Genomic DNA, 19,144 nt, shown 5'->3' with positions numbered 1-19,144 from the left:
ATTTGTTAGAAAATGATCAAACCATGTCAAACATTTGATTAGAATTCTGTGTTTTAATTAAACTCCATTGATTAAATGATCTGGCAGATATTAGGAGAATGTAGGGTGGTGGGGTGTTATCTGGCATGTTTGAAGCAAAAGTTAAAATGATCTAAAAACGTATGCGGTGCTACAAAAAGGCTAGACGAGTTTAGAAAAATGATAAAAATCGGCTCCTTTATTTAATTGGTCAATCCGTTATTTGTTAAAAAAGATTATTGACCACCCAAATCTCGCATATGTTGACTGTTCATGTTATAAAATGTTATTTTGCAAGCAAAGGGCCCTCAATTCTATCTAAAGTATTCCTTAAATATTAGAGGTATCACAATGAAGTGAAAGTTCTGCTTGAAATGCATCATTTCACAAAAAGCCCTTTTTCTCAGAGGTTTTCCTGGAAGCGAGTATTTTCAAGAAACTTACCAATGTTCAACTATCTCCTATTTAACAATGGTAAAAGCTAGAAACATATTCTTTTCTAATAAAAGACGAGGGTTTAAGCTTTCTTTTGATATGTTCCTTGCTGATAAGCCACATAAACAATATTTTCTATAGGCCTTTAAATGAGTCAAAATGATAAAACATGTCTGGCACTTGTGCTCTTCCCATTTGAGAGAAACGTCTGGCATTGAATGAGTTAACATTATTGCAATACAAAAAAAGAAGACATTTTTGCCAATGCAGTAGCACACACCTGAAGCCCCTGCTGGGGTGCACGGAGATCACGTATGAGATGATCAAAGATATTTGAAAGAAAACCCTCGCTGCCTAATCGTCTCAAGGACTCTACCACGTCAATATATACCGCTCTCACCAGGTGGCAGCGCTGAGCATCTGTGGCAAGCCACTCAGATGCCTCTACATTCCTCACAGCAGCATCAAGCCCCTCACAAGTTGCGCTGCAAAGACAGACGAGCCAGTAAGTCAAATGTTTTATCAAACAAATGAGATAGGAATAAAGATTTACCCGTCTTTGTTGACAGTTCTGTGTAGGAGAGCTTTAATGTGCAGAAGTTGCCCGTGGAGCCAGTTGTGGGAGCAGCACTGCGGTTCACGGGGCAAACAGGCCGTCAGATTGATGAGAATTTTTATGTACTTGGAAGGGGGAGTCATGGCCACCAGCGCCTTGGAGGCCATCGTTCTTACACTGTAAATTGGACTGGCAGAGAGCTGGAGCAAGGGAGGCAAGAAGTCCGCCAAAGTTCTGAAAGATCAAAAGAGAGGAAACCGAAGGTTCACCAACAAAAATAATGACTACTATGCACCCAGGGGTTAGCATTGAGTAAAAGAAAGTACCGATGTAATATTCTAAGAAAAATATAGTTTTCACTTAAAATAAGGAGATTTATAAGCCAAAACTACATTTTTACTTTTAAAATCATTAAATCAGTAAAGTAGCAAAGGTACCTATTGAAGAAATCAGTCCTGTAATTCAGTTGCTTTTTAGGGTAACCCTAGAAGCTCGGGTTGTGACATCTAATCTAAATAAATTTATTTGGATCTAAATCTAATCTAAACTACTTTATAAAGTGATTTTTTCATCTAGGTTTCATGTCAAGGCACGACCAATAAATACCAACAAAATTGATAAACATCTGTTTTCGTGGGGTATCTTGTGCCCTCTGGCGGGCAAATTAAGTACTGCAGATCCAGAGCACTGACCACTCCAAGAAGCCAAATCCAATCTTCTATGTAAACCAACACCTTGATTGATGCAATTGTTTCATATGCATACGTTTTAACAGACCAGTCTGCAATGGTTGTTCGCCAATATAAACTTACTCAGACGAGTCTTCGACACCAGGTTGTAGTTGGGACAAAAGTGTCAAGATTGGATAGAGCGATGGCTGAAGGCGGAGCCTGGCTTCCTCTGGTGGACACCGAAGGTCACGAGATGCCTCCTGAAGCTCCTTAAGGAGAAAAGGTTGTAGCATGGAGTAGTGGTGGAAGAAAGCTTGGGGGGACATGCCATGTTTAGCCTCAGCCTTACTGCAGGTCCTCTGACCAAGCATTCGAGTGCAAAGAGAACCTGGTGAGCATAATTTGCATGAGCAGTCATCCAGAATGCAACATCCAGATGTGTAAAGCACTTGTGTCCTACTGTAAAGCTGCAACGCTGCATTCCTCATGGCCCAGCACGGAGAGCTGAGCAGAGAGAGAGCCAAAATAGCTACACTGGGCGCAAACTGAAGAATGGCGACGCTTAGTCCTGAACCACGTACTAGAGCCTGCAGCGTATGAACTGCACAAACCTGTGATGTACAAAAGAATCCTTCAATATTGGTGATGGTAGTAACAGGTTACAAAGGAACGCATTCCCAGAGTGCAATTACTTATCTCAGTAACATGTACGGTAACGTGTAACTCGGGGGTCAGGTACCTAAGGTCTTGCGAGCCATAAATGGCTCTTTTCATGAGTAAGTATGGCTCGGAGACCAAATTTACTCCACAAAGATTTTCTCCATATCGTTCGAAATTTGCATCGGCGAAGCTGTATGCAGTGCAGACGAAGCCGAACCGAGGATGAAATTAATGAAAGTACCGTCCAGTATACAGGGCACATTTTTAACTACAATTTAAAGTCAAGGTGTCACACACACAAAAATAAAAAAAAACTTGTTTCGGCTGTACATTGAAAAGGAATCCTTTATTTGAAAGCTCATTAAATAATATATGTTCATTATTGAGACACCGTATGATGAAAAGTCACATAACTACCCAGAAAGTTCTACAAAGACCTAGAGCAATAGGAATGGGTCGAGCTATACCAAGAGCTCCCCCAAAGTACTCCCTTATGTCTCTCGCCCTGCACCATCTATGCAGGAGGTAAATACGTCAGGATCCTCATTTGCAGAATTTTGAGACATGATCATTAAGTAAGTGTAGGATTGAGACAAATTTTAACTGGTGTATTTATATAGGACGCTGGCTCTTTCATTATTTCACAGTTTTAAGCAAATCATCAAATTCTACACAGTTAAATCAAATGTGATGAAGAATAAACTTATATCTGGAGATCAGGTTTAGTGGTTTTGTTGAGTTTTGTCTCAAAATATATGGTGTGGCTCTAATAAACAACTCCCCAGTCCCCAAAAATCTAAATATTTTTCTTATATGTCTCTTTTTGTCAAAAACGTTCACCGACACTTGTGTAACTGATAACATTTTGTAACTCAATTGTTGTTACAACATGGTGCATTATTCCGCTACTTTTTAAAAGCAGAACATGAATTACGATGCATACAATTTAATGATGGTTCCTTTTTTCGCGAACTAAGTAATACACGGCCCTCATTCCGCTAGCAATACAATGCTAAAAACAGGAACATTGCAAGGCTGAGATGTTTAAAAGTACCTAAAGAATACAATTGAATACAGTTACGGTGATGCCGTCTCAAGCAGAGTACGCAGACGGGTAATTTGTCCCTGCTGATATTCTGATAATTATCCTACCGTACATACTCTCACCCAAGCTGACAACTATAAAATACAATATTAAAATCAGAGGGTCAGTTCCAAAGCACAAATTTGATTGTGTCACCAGTCGCGGATGGGCCGTGGCTTATACAGGAACAACAAAAGCAACGAGGCAAACGTGAACACAGAATTTACGGTAAAAGAGTGCTGAATTGTTTTTGCAAAACCCCATGTCTGGAAAAAAAAGAAAACGTCTGGGACATTACCCAGAAATAGAAAAGGAAATATTGAGTTGTCTGAAGACAAAAGACAAAATAGACATGGGGTGTCTCATCTGCTAGTTTGGAAACTCTCAAGATTGCACAAGCCAAGAAATATATCGGGTTCATCACTTCCACAGATTGCTGTACACATTTTCTTTTAAGTATCTTATGTGGCTATTTTCAAGTCATTTGTATGTGAGTGTATAAGATAATTTGTAACTAGATTGTTATTGTCAGAGTAACGCGCTACTTTTGGGTGTCAGTAATCTGGCTGGTAACGCAATTACTTTTCAAATGAAGTAACTAGTAACTGTAAATATTTACTTTGTTAAGCACACCTATACACATTCAGATCGACAAACTATTTGTCTTTTATCGTCATTATTGTTTCGTGTCATTGCGCTCACCTGTGGTAGATCCAATGTCTGGTCCCAGTTCTCAGCAAGTTGGATTCTAGCTGTGTCCAGTAAGGTTTTAATGCTATGTACTAAGAGTGGCCGTGTTTTGGTGGCCTCTTCTGCAGAAAGGATGCAGAGGATGAGCATTGGTAAGCCTGCAGCCCGCCGGGTTACAGATGTACAACGAGGAGACTGCACAACCTTTAATGCCTGGCGATGTGAGAGAAGCAGGGCAGACAGAAAGTGTAAGCAATCATCTTCCACATTTACATACAGTTTACATGGGATTAATTAAGAATTTAACAATTTACTTGTTGGAGCATGTAAGAAGGTATATCCTTAAGTTCAGGATGACTACTGCTAAGTAGAGCAGAACAGAATCTGGTGAAGCCCACACAACAGCCCTCTACTGCCCCCTAGTGAGGAAAGAGGTTTAGTACGTTACAATGACGTTGGAATTTAGTGAGTGTCCATCTTTGTGTGAGGCATATTTCACATATCTAAATGCAAAGCAAGACACTAAAAAGAGGGGTGACTGTCAGAATAACAAATATTTGCATTTCATAAAAATAAAATCAGGACTGATGTTTTGAACATACCCAGTGACGGCATGTAAGAAGAATATTTTTAAAAATATCTGACGCCGTTTCGAGGTGTTGTGTCGTTAGAATGCCCAAGTCCGGCTTTGATTCTGACAGAATTTTCGCCACAAGAGAACCTAAAAGGATCCCTGTTTCCTGATGAGAAATAATATGAATGAGCAATCAAAGTATCTAAGCACCATAAGTTTGGTACCTTTAATGAAACCCAGCAGCAAGTGAGAACAAGCCTGTATTCTTCAGATAATAACACACACTCTTCTCCATCTTCCTGGACGTATCCAGACGATTGAGCTATCAAAGAGCTGATGGCTTTCCCCATATCACAGAAAGAAGGGGGTGCATCTAAAGGATCAATCATTTTAAATGTTGTAGTTTGCTTTTTGGGGGGGAAATTTAACCCAAAATTTGGAACAATGCTTTACCAATTTGAGTATTTTGCTGTCCATGCAGTACGCCCAGCAAGATCAGCGAAATGTTCTTGAGCAGGCTCAGTAAATCATTGGTCAGCTTAGGACCAAGTAAATCACGTATGCTGCAGGTACCCTCCAACAAACACTTTTGCAGGGCGATAAGAACACCTGAAACCAAAATGATGACTGTTAAAATAAATAAAACTCAACGATGTCTTATTTTTGGATCTAACTCACCGTGCATAGGTTTGGTCTTAGCAGCAAGCATCACATCAGCCTTGGCTGTGAGATATTGCTCCTCAAGCTCCTTGAGAAGGAATATAACAAGGCTGGAGGCCTTGATACCCAAAACACCACTGCCGTTGTTTAGTTTGCATTCAGGTAGGCTTTCCCATCTATAATAAAAAAAAAAAAGTAATGGTGACTACCAATCAATTACCGTAAGTTCCTGACTACATGCTGCTACTTTTTGCTACATTTTAAACACTGCAGATTTAAACAAAGTGTGTCTTATTCTCTTCTGTTTTCTGTGGCAGCACAGATGATAACGGCGAGCTGAACTTTTCCTCCTCAACGCATGCGCTCAAAATACAAAATATTGCCGTAACGTCTCGAAACATTTATGACACCTTTTTAGAGAAGTGTGAGTTAATGTTTTGCCAACATCATTCATATAATACATATTAGGAGCGAAGTGGGAGGTTTAACAGTACTTTATTGGATCCTATTGGATACTGGGGCCATCACTGAACTAAACGAGCGCACAAAACTGTGAAAAAATATATTGCGACTTATTTTGGGCGTATTTTTTGTTGCAATGAAAATATTAATGTACAAACAGTGAAAATATATATCAGGTGACTTATCTTAGGGATTTTGTTGCTGCTAAATGTAATTGCACTTATTTCTATTGTTCTATTGTTGCGAAGTACGATTCTTTTTATTGACAAACAGTGCACTATTATTATAACTTAGACCAGTCTCTAAGCACTGCGTTGTAAATATTTTTTCTGCCTTTCATCCTGATATGATTTTATCTTTTTTTTAATTTTTATTTAAAGTATTTAATACATGTTTACCCTGGAGAGCCATGTCTAATGTAGTTTCATACAATGTTTAGTATGTTATGTCAATGACAAAAATTTAATTCAATTCAATTCAATATAACACACTTGGGATATCTAAACTTTTCAACCCGCTAATTGAGTCCTCAATTTATACACCTGAATTGAACAGCAGTGATAGGTATCTAGCAAAAACACATTTCACCTTCTATATCATAATTGCTGAAGTATCCTTTTGTCCTTGAGGAACGCTAAGGGAATGGAATTCAGTTCGGACACGTCTGTGTTGGAATCTGTCACTATTCTCCACAGAATATTTGCCCTGGCACTGTCGTCTATAAATATGGGGCTCATATTTTATGTGACGCAGCCCACATTTGTGTTTTCTTTCAACGCAACAGTAAATACGTGCTCGTCTTTTTATTTACCATCTTGAATGGTCACATGATCTAAAAGTATGTAACATAAAAACTTGGAGCAAATCTTCAAAAGAGGCAACTAAAAACAATGTCAGGTAGCGAGGCAAACTGCAGCCAAATGCGCAGATGACAATTTCTCCGCAGGGTTGGATCAAGTTACGCGTCGGGTTTAAAAAATCCAGGGTCACTTGTACGAAGACAAAATTGAGTTTCATTCTTAAATTTGGGCTATTTATTAGGTGCGTACTGTAGTCTGGAATTGACAGTACTCATTCTGAGGAAAGAGCTACATGGCAGATGCCATTCTATGGAGCATGTCTACAGAATAAAGCACTTGATTTACTTGTGATGAAGAACTTTCATCATCAGGGCACCCATTTGCGCCTGCTGGACTCGAGGGCTACGAAGAAGGCTCTTGGTACGCACAAGCAAAGCCGCGGCAACGTCGATCGGAAGAACGGAAGGGAAGAATTCCACCAGTAATCCTGCTGCAAGCTCGCGAATCTGAAAAATAAGACATTTTATTTCTTTGCTTGAGATGATAGACATATGACAAATGCAAATGAAGCATGTCAACCTCATTTGTGGAGTCTTCCAAACAGCAGATAAGAGTCAGCAGTTTCTCCCTGGAGAAAAAGTCCCACTGTCTACGCAACTTAGCGTGGCTATATAGTGAGCCCATATTTACTGGAGAAAAAAATAATAATCAAGAGGTAAAAGCACTTAAAAATACTGAAACAGAAGCATAACCGTTGATTATATAGACATAAAGCAATATATAATTGAATGCATTTAGTTCTGGGTTTGTGTGATACCTTTTTTTTCAAAACAATTTCAACATTAGTATTTCCTGTTTGTGATAAAATTGACACAGCATTAATATTATCATATATTTATTGTCCTTAAAACTCTTAACCATAGCACACCTTCAACTAAAATTTGTATTGTCACTTGAATTATTTGTGCATGAGTACTAACTGGGCGGCTGTCCCTTTTTCTTGTCGGGGCTCCATGTGTCAGTGCAGGTCTCTAGCAGTGCAGACAGCAACAGTAATACTGTTTTTTTCCTTTGGTAACTGTGATCAGGTGTCAAATTGCAGAAAACTGTTTGGCTCAACCAGTCCACAAAACCTATAACCAATAGAAACAAAAACGTAATAATTGCCTCGAGGGTCATGCTCAGGGAACAGAAAGAGTCTTTATTCAACTATCCTGTCAAATCAATAAGCAAGATTAATCACATAAAAAATAATGGTTAAAAATATTTGGTCTACTCAAGCATCTTGTTTTTTCATTTATCATAAAACAAGTTTTTTTTAAAAAAGCTTATCTTTAAAGTAAATAAAGTTTATTATTAAATTACTTTACTTCCAATTAAGTGACAAAAGGGTGCTATTTCAATTACAATTTGAAACTTGTAATGTAACTTGTGTTTAAACGATAAATGGATTTTTAGATTTAAAAAATAAAAATCTCTCAATTTCTTTTGTAAATAAAAAAGGATATCATCTGGTGCTCAAAATTCATATGCTGTTAGAATATTGTAACAATACAATAAATTATTAATCTTTAAAAAAAAGTTTTGTTGGCAGATATTTTTGATTATTTGGGCATAATTTTCATATTAATAATTGATTAATCATTTTTAGTTGATTTATTTCAAATGTTTTCGTCTCTTTTTTATGTCATGTTTTCACTTTATTGTTTTGCAAAAGGTAGCAAGCATTGAGTAAAGAAAAGTATAATAAACTGAAAAAAAATCTACTTAAAAATATTTTAAATAAGTGAGTTATCAGCCAAAGGAAGAAAACATTTTTACGTTTAGAATTATGAAATAGGTAAAGTATCTAAGGTACTTTTGTAGAAAGCAGTAATGTAATCAAGTTAATTATAAGGGTAATTTGTATCTAAATACATTTTATGGTCATTTCCTTCAATGTCCTAATCTTCACTTGACACTAAAATCTTCAGGAGTAAATGCTCAGGTAAACATGATGTGACGGACCCTGTGATTATTTGTGTTTTCACTTTTTTAAGCGATTCAATAACTTAACTGGCAAATAGAGTATCTGCCATTCGGTTAGCATGAGAAAAAAAACTGTAGTGTTACCATGATGCTTGCCTAAATGAGAAACGGATATCAGGAAGATGAAAAAGCTTGAGTAAATTCAGTAGATTTTGATGGGGAAACATCTCACCTATTCCCAAATCAAGTATTTCCTGTAAGCTTTCCAGCTGGTTTGTATCCACCTTATCCTTTAATTGTTTGATATGGGCCAAGCAGCCATCTCTGATCCGAACCAAAAATCTCCTCACCGCTGCTTGAAAATGTTGTCGAAATAGCGAAGACTCAGAGTTTAAGTTTTGTGGAATGAAGGTTTTCATTATCGAAAGTTCTTCTGGTGTTGGAGACTCCTTGGTTTTGGGGCTGCAGCACAGTATATTCAAAGCAGCAAGACGGACTTTGTCATCTGCAGAGCCCAAGGCTAGTTGGAGATTTTTCAATGAGGAGTTTCCTTGCAGAGCCCAAGGAGAACTCCCAGTCACGGCCCGATAGCTACTCATGATGAAGGCCCAAGCACAGAGGTGGCCCGGTGAAAACGGGTCCAGGGAGGACAGCAGAGGCTCCACTGCAGAAGGGAACACTTGTAGGGTGCAGGGGAGAAGGTGTGATGAGCTGTTACTTTGAAGAACAACTACATGTGAGGTCAGTGCCTCAAGAAGGACGGGAAGCCAACGTTCTGCCCACTTATTCCCCAGTTCGGACTCTGTAACAGACTTTGTGGCGTCATGGCAAAGGTCTCTTCTCAGCTGCCGCATCAAAATATTGTAAAGTTCTGACCCACATGGAGATAGGTGATCTGTAGACATGCACTTCAAGAGGTGATTTGCAATTTCACCATAGTGCTCCAGCACCTGTTTGATCAAAAGAGAGTCCCTTAGAACGCAGCTCAACATTTTAACAGCAAAAAGATTCCAAAACCACCTTATCGGTCCCCAAATAGGGAAGTAGAGCACAGAGCCGATGATACTTGGCTTTGGATTCCCACGGGAGGTGGATAATTCGATGCAGAAGTTTCAAATACAGAAGCCTTGTATTGTCACCAAACTTCTCGCATTCCATGTCATAGATGTCCAAAAACAACGTAAAACTAACACGGGCAAGGTCGGACACACCTTCCACCTAAGACAAGAGGGTTGATCAAAAATGTACTGTATTTTTTGGACTACAAGTCAAACCTAAAAAAACACAAATTTGCCAGATGTTTGAAAGTACACCTTATATACTGCGAAATACGGTGCATAAGATTGCAAATGCATTAAGTATTCTTAGATGTGCTTTACTATACGAGCAATTACATCATACTATCATATTAATGCAATGATTGATCAATGGATAAACATCGCTGACCGACATCAAAACACATTATATGCAACGGGTATTAAACACAGGGCTGGGCAGTGAGACACTTAACCATTAGACCACCAATAATATAGATGACATAGGAAAAGGTATATTATTATTATTATTATTATTTTATCTCATCATCGTACCATTTTTACTTATTGTGCCAGAAATGGATGTTAGAGAATGAAGATAACATAAATTTTGTCCTGAATGATACAAATAAATGAAAAGTCAGATTCACCATCAGATACCTTAAAAGAGTTGTTTCCCTTGTAGTGGTTTTTCGCGTTTATATATATTTTTCAGGAGGAAATTTCTGTTTTCTGCGTCCTCGTTTCCGGCACCATGGTTAAAAATAGTGTAATAATGAGATAAAATCTAATGCCTTTAAAAAGGTCATCTTTATCACTTGTGGTCTAGTGATTAAGCTTCAGCACTCTCAACCGCAGCAACTTGGGTTAGATTCCCGGTGCGTACAATGTTTTGCTATATTGGTCAGCAACATTTTTCGACTGATTATTCATTGCACTAATATTTGTCATTAAGTGTATAGACTGTGCAACAAATAAACACAGTTAGCCCTAACTGTAGTTATAATTCCATGTCCCTTATAGTACAGTGCGCCCCATGAATACAGTGCATCCGGAAAGTATTCACAGCGCTTCACTTTTTCCACATTTTGTTATGTTACAGCCTCATTCCAAATTGTATTAATTTAATCTCTTATCTCAAAATTCTACACAAAATCCTCCATTATGACAATGTGAAAAAGTGTTGTTTTTTTTAACTTTTTTTGAATTTATTAAAAATAGAAAACTAAGAAATCACATTTACAAAAGTATTCACAGCATTTGCTATGAAGCTCAAAATTGAGCTCAGGTGCATCTTTTTTCCACTGATCATCCTTGAGATCTTTCTACAGCTTAATTGGAGTCCACCTGCAGTAAATTTAGTTAATTGGACATGATTTGGAAAGGCAGACACCTGTCTATACAAGGTCCCACAGTTGAGTGTGCATGTCGGAGCACAAACACCAAGCATGAAGTCAAAAGAACTGTCTGTAGACCTGCGAGACAGGATTGTCTTGAGGCACAAATCTGGTGAAGGATACAGAAAAAATTCTGCTGCTTTGAAGGTCCCAATGAGCGCAGTGGCCTCCATTATTCGTAAATTGAAGACATTTGGAACCAACAGGACTCTTCCTAGAGCTGGCCGGCCTTCTAAACTGAGCGATCGGGGAAGAAGGACCTTAGTCAGGGAGGTGACCAAGAACCCGATGGTCACTCTGTCAGAGCTCCAGCGTTCCTCTGTGGAGAGAGGAGAGCCTTGCAGAAGGACAACCATCTCTGCAGCAATCCACCAATCAGGCCTGTATGGTAGAGTGGCCAGGTGAAAGCCACTTCTTGGTAAAAGGAACATGGAAGCCCGACTGGAATTTGCCAAAAAGCACCTGAATGACCCTCAGACCATGAGAAACAAAATTATCTGGTCTGATGAGACAAAGATTGAACTCTTTGGTGTGAATGCCAGGCGCCATGTTTGGAGGAAACCAGGCACCGCTCATCACCAGGCCAATACCATCCCTACAGTGAAGCATGGTGGTGGCAGCATCATGCTGTGGGGATGTTTTTCAGCAGCAGGAACTGGCAGACTAGTCAGGATAGAAGGAAAAATGAATGCAGCAATATATAGAGATATCCTGGATCAAAACCTGCTCCAGAACGCTCTTGACCTCAGGCCGGGGGTGAAGGTTCATTTTTCAGCAGGACAACGACCCAAAGCACACTGCCAGGATCTCAAAAGATTGGCTTCAGAACCACTCCGTGAATGTCCTGGAGTGGCCCAGCCAGAGTCCAGACTTGAATCCGATCGAACATCTCTGGAGAGATCTGAAAATGGCTGTGCACAAACGTCTCCCATCCAACCTAATTGAGCTTGAGACTTATTGCAAAGAAGAATGGGCAAAACTGCCCAAAGATAGGTGTGCTAAACCTGTGGGATCATATTCAAAAAGACTTGAGGCTGTATTTGCTGCCAAAGGTGGATCAACAAAGTATTAAGCAAAAGCTGTGAATACTTATGTAAATGTGATTTCTTAGTTTTCTATTTTTAATAAATTCAAAAAAAGTTAAAAAAAAAACTTTTTCACATTGTCATAATGGAGTATTTTGTGTAGAATTTTGAGATAAGAGATTATATTAATACAATTTGGAATGAGACTGTAACATAACAAAATGTGGAAAAAGTGAAGCGTTGTGAATAGTTTCCGGATGCACTGTATATTAACATAGTAGTACACAAAGAGCAAGTATCTTCTATAGTCATACCAGATGTGAAAAGTTACCTCTATAATATCTGTATTCTAGAGTCAACAAATGATGCAATGAAGAAACCCTACAGCAGCGGCAGGTAATTTGTTACAAGGCCAGGAGAAGAAAAAAAAAGATCGATTTGGTTGTCTGGAGCCGATATCTCGGCAATGCATGAAGATAAAAGATAACCACTTTTTCTCCTATTTTTTTCATGAATAAATATGCATGCAGTAAATATGCATGCAGACATTTACATACACAATTAATTTGTTGTTTGTTTGATAATAGTTTTTATAAAATTTGAATTAAAGCAAAGTCATATATTAGACCCCTTTTTGGTTCATTAATATTAATAATATCATTAAAAACACTTAAAAGTAATACTTTTAAGCATGACATTTAATAAATATCCATTCATCTATCCATTATCTGCACCGCTTATCCTCAGTAGGGTCCCGGGGGTGCTGGAGCCCATCCCAGCTATCTTCGGTCAGTGGGCAGGGGACACCCTGAACTGGTTGCAGGGTACAAAGAGACAGAGACTGACAACTTCCTTACTCATTCACACCTAGGGACAATTTGGACCGGCCAATTGACCTGACATGCATGTTTTTGGAACGTGGAAGGAAACTGGAGCACCCGGGGAAACCCACGCAAGCATGGGGAGAACATGCAAACTCCGCACAGGAAGGTTCGATCTCCTGACCTCAGAACTGTGCCACACACGCGCTAACCACTGCTCCGCTGTGCTGTCCTTCATTTGATAAATATCTTGATTAGTAAAATAAATCTATCAGAAAACAATGCATATGCTTAAAATATATACAGTATTATCTGAATTTTGTTGCAGTACACGTTAACGCTGTGTGGGAAAAAAAGGTGAAAGGTACATTTTTTTGCGGAAGTTTGGCCTAACAAGTAATCATTTCAAGCACATATAAATTAGAGAACTATAATTATGCGATCAGTATAAAAATGAATAAATTCATTAATTTAAAAAAATGCACATCACTGAATTACAGACACTATAAATGAGGTAAAATAAGTTCACAAAAATAAGTAAGTGAACTCACTGGACTTTCAGCACTGGTCCAAATAATGGAAGCGAGTTGTTGCTGGAGTTTGCTACCATCAGGTAGCATACGGCCCCCTGTTATCTTCCAAATATCTGGCACACATTCTTTGACCTTCCTTAACCAGAGTGTGAGCACTGCAAACAGATGTTTTAAACAGCTGACATTTGCATGAAGGCATAAGAAAAATAGGACGTGATATGACTCACCCTCAAAGGCAAGGTAATGGTTATTTGGCTTCTGCTCACACAAATCATAAAGTAGAGGATAGAGAGCATCCATCAGTAATATTCCCTGCATAAAGAACAAAGTCATTAGCAAATCCGGGTCAACATTGTCAATTAATAACATTTAAGCTGAGATAATTATTTACCTCGCCGCCTTTGGCACAGGAACTGAGCAATACGTGAGGTGGACAGCATGTCAGGAGGCCTCTGCTCATTGCTAGCTGACCTAACCCACCCACCGTGATAGGGCAACACAGGACCTGAAGCGCTCCGACATTCAGGCACCACGGCTCTGAAAAATACGATTAGAAACCTTTGAGCAACCCTATTCACGTGTGCAATTTCACGTTCTGATTTACTATATTATCCTTATTGTAAGGTGCACCCCGAAACCCCAAGTTGGCTCGAAATTTAAATATTCGCCTTATAATAGTGGAATGCTCTTCCCCCTGAGATTCGATCTGCAACTTCAGTGGAAATGATTAAATCTATGCTTAAAACACACTTCTATTCTATAGCATATGAATAACCTATATTTAATGTTGACAATATCTGTGTATTATTTGTCATTGCAACATCCATTGCAGCCTGGTCATCCTGGAAGGGGGATGACCTCATGTGATGTATTACCAAACCCCCCAATTCCAACCATTGATGCCGAGCGCCAAGCAGGGAGGCAATGAGTACCAATGTTGTAAGTCTTAGGTATGACTTGGTCGAGGCTTGAACCAGTGACCTCCCAGTCTCGTAGCGGGCGCCCTACCATCTAGGCTACCGAGCTGGTCAATAATAATAAATATACAACGCGGGAAAAAAATTATCAATCAGTCAGTACATTTTTTTGCAGACATTGCATAAGATTAGTGGTAATGGGGATCGAACCGGATAACAATGGTAAAAGTAAAAGTACCGAACCGAATAGTAACCACTCGGTTGGTTGTTTGCAATTTCATAACATTAAATGCAATAGGAATCCAACCCGGATTGCAGCAGAAAGGGGGGGGGGGGGGATTTTTTTAAGGGTTATTGTTCTGTCTTCTTTATTCATTATCCATTATCCGTTATCGGTCAGTTCATAATACGCTGCAAAGCCTAGGAGCCGGGACTCTTACTCTCAGCCAAAAGGCCAAGCTAAGGTCCTAGCCTTAAAGCCTTGCTGCGATCATTGCAAATGCACCGTTCCCGGAGGTACTGCAATACCGGGCCGATGCGTGGAGTGGACAGAGCAAGCTCTTATTCCATCTCCGGATTGCAAAAATCAATGATCATGGCTGCGAACAAGCCAGCCTGGTGACACTTATTCTACAAAACGTATATAATATATACATTTTGTAGAACAACGGATCCTAGCCACAAGATCACTAGAGGCACAGACAACACATGAAAAAGCATTAGGTCTTATTTCATCATCACACTATTTTTAGTCACAGTACCAGATATGTTGGAGTAGAGAGAATGTTGTTTCACGTTTCCACAGCTAAAACTAACCATTGGAAGTGACTGATATTTTAAATACATACATGCAGCCCTGTGTTTATCTATATCTTTCAGAAGGACTAAATTACTTCTAATATGTTTAAACTTTAGTAGACAATCAAAATAAGGCGAGAAGACATTAATGGAATTAGAACTTGCAAGGAGGGCTGAGAGCAGAGCTCTTAGATAAGAAAAAAACATAATTCCTTCCTAAAGCCTTCCTCTGAGCCCACCTCTTTTGATTAAATCTTCAAGGTTACAAAAAAAAATCATCCCTTAAGGGCGTTGAAATCAAAGAACAGCAACATGATAGCCACAATTAAGCAAAAGTCAAAACAAAGAACGGCAAGTCCAAATAAGGAGCTGGCATCCCATGAAATCTCATTTGCGCTCGTCCAATAAGCAACAAAGTCAATTTCCCACAATTACATTCTTTCTGTTCCGTTCGTGACGACCAAATTACTTCCCACACTGCCTTTCTCATTATTCTGTTCAGAATCTCGAGCGCTTCATAGAAACTTTGCGACTCGGCTGTACCGCGGAGTAGTTTAATGTCTGCTCATATTCTAACGGCCCGGCCTAATAATAACATCAGAGATTTGGTATCTTGCCTAAAAAAGTGTGAAGAGGAGATTGAAGTGAATGCCTTTTCATGTGTCATCGGAATCCCTCGTGGTCTAGTGGGTACTATTCAGCAACTCAACGCTGTGGTTTGGGTTGAATTCCTGTTTCATACAATGTCATGAAATTGTATGCAAAATCAATCAGTGATATATTCTGACTGATCAATCAATTACGGCACTTTTTTATTTTTATGCAACTCTAGCCTTTGCAATGGTTTTAATTCCATGTGCCTTATAGTCTAATGTGCCATATGTATTAAATAATACCACAAAATACTATTCTGGGGGGTAAGCCTTATAGTGCGGGAAATACGGTATATTAAAGAGAAGTACATTCCCAAACAGTATTAGAATTCCCAGAGGTGAAACTGCAGTATACCCGAATGAGAGCCTTGAAGAAGTCCCCATGCAGCGGCTGCACTTGCACTGCTTTCTGATGCAGTGTTGACGAGCATGGCCACGGCAGTGCCAGCCAAAAGACACGTGTCTCTGTTGCCACCCTGCAGGATAAAAAGGAATAGATAGAACAACAAAAATATGCAACCAACATCAAAAGGACAGGTTCATCCATTTGCAGTTCATAAGCTAGAGATTTTTTTTTAACCTTTTCTTTTTGAGCGATACTGTATATATTACTATATATTTATCTTATTTTTCTAGAAAAACAACAAATAACGAGACTTAATATGAGCACAAAGGATCCTCTAGTTTACATGTGTCAAGTTCATGGCACGTGGGCCTAATGTGGCCAGTCACATCATTTTATGTTGCTCGCGAGATAATGCTAAGTTAAGCACAAGAGACACAAGGACTTGCCATTTTAAATATGCCCACTGCTTGTCACCAAAGCAAGATGGCACTTGCAAAGCACCCACTAGATTATTATTTGCTGCCTCCCATTAATCAACATTGAGATAACCCATCCTGGTGTAATTTTACAGAAATAAAAATCGTGGACGCGCTGTTGAGGCAATACCAAAAATACCAAATTAAAAAAAGAGCACCTCCTCTCTATAATAAATATGAAATCTAAGAGTGAAGTTTGCATATTTAGGTAAAGTTTAACAAAAAATAAAAATAAAAAGCCACTTGAGTGATTTCAAAATAAAAAGTAAAAATAAAAAAGTAATTCACAGATTGCAGGAGAAAGAATTGGCATCTTATCTCATCTCATCAGCTGCACCGCTTATCCTCAGTAGGGTCGCGGGGCTGCAGGAGCCCATCCCAGCAATCATCGGGCAGTGGGCAGGGGACACCCTGAACTGGTTGCCAGCCAATCGCAGGGCACATAGGGACAGACAACTCGCTCGTTCATTCACACCTAGAGACAATTTGGACCGGCCAATTCGCCTGAAATGCATGTCTTTGGAATGTGGGAGGAAACCGGAGTGCCCGGAGGAAACCCACGCAAGCACGGGGAGAACATACAAACTCCGCACAAGAAGTCCGGTAGCTGGATTTGAACCTACACAGGAGGTTCCCAAGACCTTAGAACTGTGCCGCACACGCGCTAACCACTGCGCCGCCGTGCTGCCCAGAATTGGCATGATTTTCTTAAATAATAAAAAAAGAATCGGCCAACTTAATGCTGCACAGTAGACAAGGGCTTACGGCACACTGGTTAAAAAACGCTGACCAAAAGAGATCCAATTCAAGTTCTCCAATACTAAAGAGTACAAAGGCAATCATTTAAACTATAAAACTATAAACTAATAGACCTTTACTTATGTCAGTAAAGTTGTAGATGCCTCAACATAGAAGACATTTGCAACATGTTGACTTTAAACATTTTACACAAATCTTGATAACAAACCTCTCCAAAAATTATTTCTGTGAGAGCTAGCAGGATGTTGGTCATGGTTGGGTTCCTCTCGTTTTTGTCCCATATTGCAATAGACACTTCTTTAGACAAGAGCTGGAATATTTGGAGGCAAATCTGCAGGGATCACATTTTGAAGAGAAAATGATCATATATAGAGATCTTGAGGTTTTGACACATTTCCAAACGCAGACAAACCTTCACAGCAAGGTAACACATCTGTCCATCTCGCAGGGACTTCTCTTTCAAAATCAATGGGAAGAACTTGTCCAGTTTTCCTAAAAAGGAAGGCCATAGGTCTCGCCACACATCACGGCCCACAGCACTAACTTCCAGGAACATGCAAGCTAAAAGTACAAATAAAAGAAAAAAAAACATTGCTGAAGAATTGTATGGTATCAACCAGTCTGTCTCTTGGTGGTTTTGCACGGACCTCTCCAGTTGTCTTTCCAAACTCACAATCTCATTGATATGTGATTTCCTTATTTTGAGTGTCAATTAAAAAATCAACTTATTGGATGCAAAAATAAAAGCAGTGTCTCGTGACTACAAACACTATATTAGTAACCACCCGCAGTATTATGTAAAATCACTGGGAAGATGTGAAAATACTTAATTGTTTAGCACAGTTTCTGCATATATTTTTCAGATCTCTTTTTCTAATGCTGTTTATGAAAGTATATAATGTATAAAACCTACTGTATACTTTATGGGAACTATACTATTAAAAGTGTTATCGTTTTCAACTGAGCATGATAACACATTAAAAAAAACCTCTATTGGTTAAAATAAAAACAGGTCACCAAAAAAAAATCTAAATTATAAAATTAATTATAACATAACACAGGGCAGCGCAGCGGTTAAGTGGTTATCGTGTCCGTGGCACAGTTCTAAAGTCATGGGATCGCTACCAGCCTTTCTTTGCGGAGTTTGCATGTTCTTCCCATGCTTGCGTGGGTTACCTCCTGGCACACCGGTTTCCTCCCACATTCCAAAAACATGCATGTCATGTGAATTGGCCGGTCCAAATTGTCCCTTGGTCTGAATGAGCGAGTGAGTTATTGGTCCCCTGCCCACTACCCGAAGATGGCTGCAATAGACTCCAGCACACCCGCGACCCTAATGAGGATAAGCAGTGCAAATAATGGATGGATGGATAACGCCACAAACCTCTCAGAAGATCTTCGTGAGTGAATACCTGAACAATGAAAAGACAAACATTATATCTTGCTGCAGCGATTAAAAGGTTTTCAACATAAAATATTCCCATGTACCGGCTCATCGTGAACTGTGGAGCCTAAGCAGACGAATGTTTCTCCAAAAACCATCTGATAATCCAAACTCGCCAGATGCTGCAACATCTGCATACAAACATATACATTCGAGACATGAGATTAAGTTCGGAAGTAAATCACTTTGCATACAACAAGAGGAAACCTGGTCCAACTTTCTGCAGGCTGTGGATATGTGCACCATCTGTAGCTGCAAAGAAATAAGAAGTTTGACAAGTAGTTGAAGGTTTTTCCGCTCCAGGAGATGTAGCTTCAACGTTATCAACAGTTTCCCAGCCTCTTACAAACAGCGTTCTTTGCT

The 19,144-nt window shown here is 39.2% G+C and overlaps 1 protein-coding gene and 1 pseudogene across 1 annotated transcript in view; both read right to left on the bottom strand.

Moving 5' to 3' along the window:
• Nucleotides 1–19,144, bottom strand: part of LOC148365501 (tRNA (32-2'-O)-methyltransferase regulator THADA) — a 33,196-nt gene that overhangs the window by 13,802 nt on the left and 250 nt on the right. Inside the window, exons 2-25 of the mRNA XM_088335859.1 lie at nt 18,989–19,144; nt 18,826–18,912; nt 18,722–18,749; nt 17,750–17,898; nt 17,546–17,668; nt 16,112–16,232; nt 13,780–13,925; nt 13,616–13,700; nt 13,407–13,543; nt 9,599–9,796; nt 8,811–9,528; nt 7,591–7,743; nt 7,190–7,299; nt 6,956–7,116; nt 5,367–5,524; nt 5,142–5,297; nt 4,913–5,061; nt 4,717–4,854; nt 4,429–4,533; nt 4,127–4,327; nt 2,141–2,291; nt 1,822–2,068; nt 1,007–1,243; nt 734–938 (exon numbers count right to left, since the gene is read on the bottom strand). The exon at nt 18,989–19,144 is cut by the window's right edge and continues 16 nt beyond it. Coding sequence (XP_088191985.1) covers nt 734–938; nt 1,007–1,243; nt 1,822–2,068; nt 2,141–2,291; nt 4,127–4,327; nt 4,429–4,533; nt 4,717–4,854; nt 4,913–5,061; nt 5,142–5,297; nt 5,367–5,524; nt 6,956–7,116; nt 7,190–7,299; nt 7,591–7,743; nt 8,811–9,528; nt 9,599–9,796; nt 13,407–13,543; nt 13,616–13,700; nt 13,780–13,925; nt 16,112–16,232; nt 17,546–17,668; nt 17,750–17,898; nt 18,722–18,749; nt 18,826–18,912; nt 18,989–19,027 — 4,002 coding nt within the window. The 5' untranslated portion in view covers nt 19,028–19,144. The remainder of the gene's footprint in view (nt 1–733; nt 939–1,006; nt 1,244–1,821; nt 2,069–2,140; nt 2,292–4,126; nt 4,328–4,428; nt 4,534–4,716; nt 4,855–4,912; nt 5,062–5,141; nt 5,298–5,366; nt 5,525–6,955; nt 7,117–7,189; nt 7,300–7,590; nt 7,744–8,810; nt 9,529–9,598; nt 9,797–13,406; nt 13,544–13,615; nt 13,701–13,779; nt 13,926–16,111; nt 16,233–17,545; nt 17,669–17,749; nt 17,899–18,721; nt 18,750–18,825; nt 18,913–18,988) is intronic.
• Nucleotides 14,800–14,957, bottom strand: LOC148365502 (U2 spliceosomal RNA; annotated as a pseudogene).

Source organism: Urocampus carinirostris, chromosome 5 (assembly GCF_059441175.1).
Source record: "Urocampus carinirostris isolate Australia breed hairy pipefish chromosome 5, RoL_Ucar_1.0, whole genome shotgun sequence".
NCBI lineage: Eukaryota > Metazoa > Chordata > Actinopteri > Syngnathiformes > Syngnathidae > Urocampus > Urocampus carinirostris.
The sequence above is the reverse complement of the archived record's forward strand: the minus strand, read 5'-3'. Positions and strand labels throughout refer to the sequence as shown.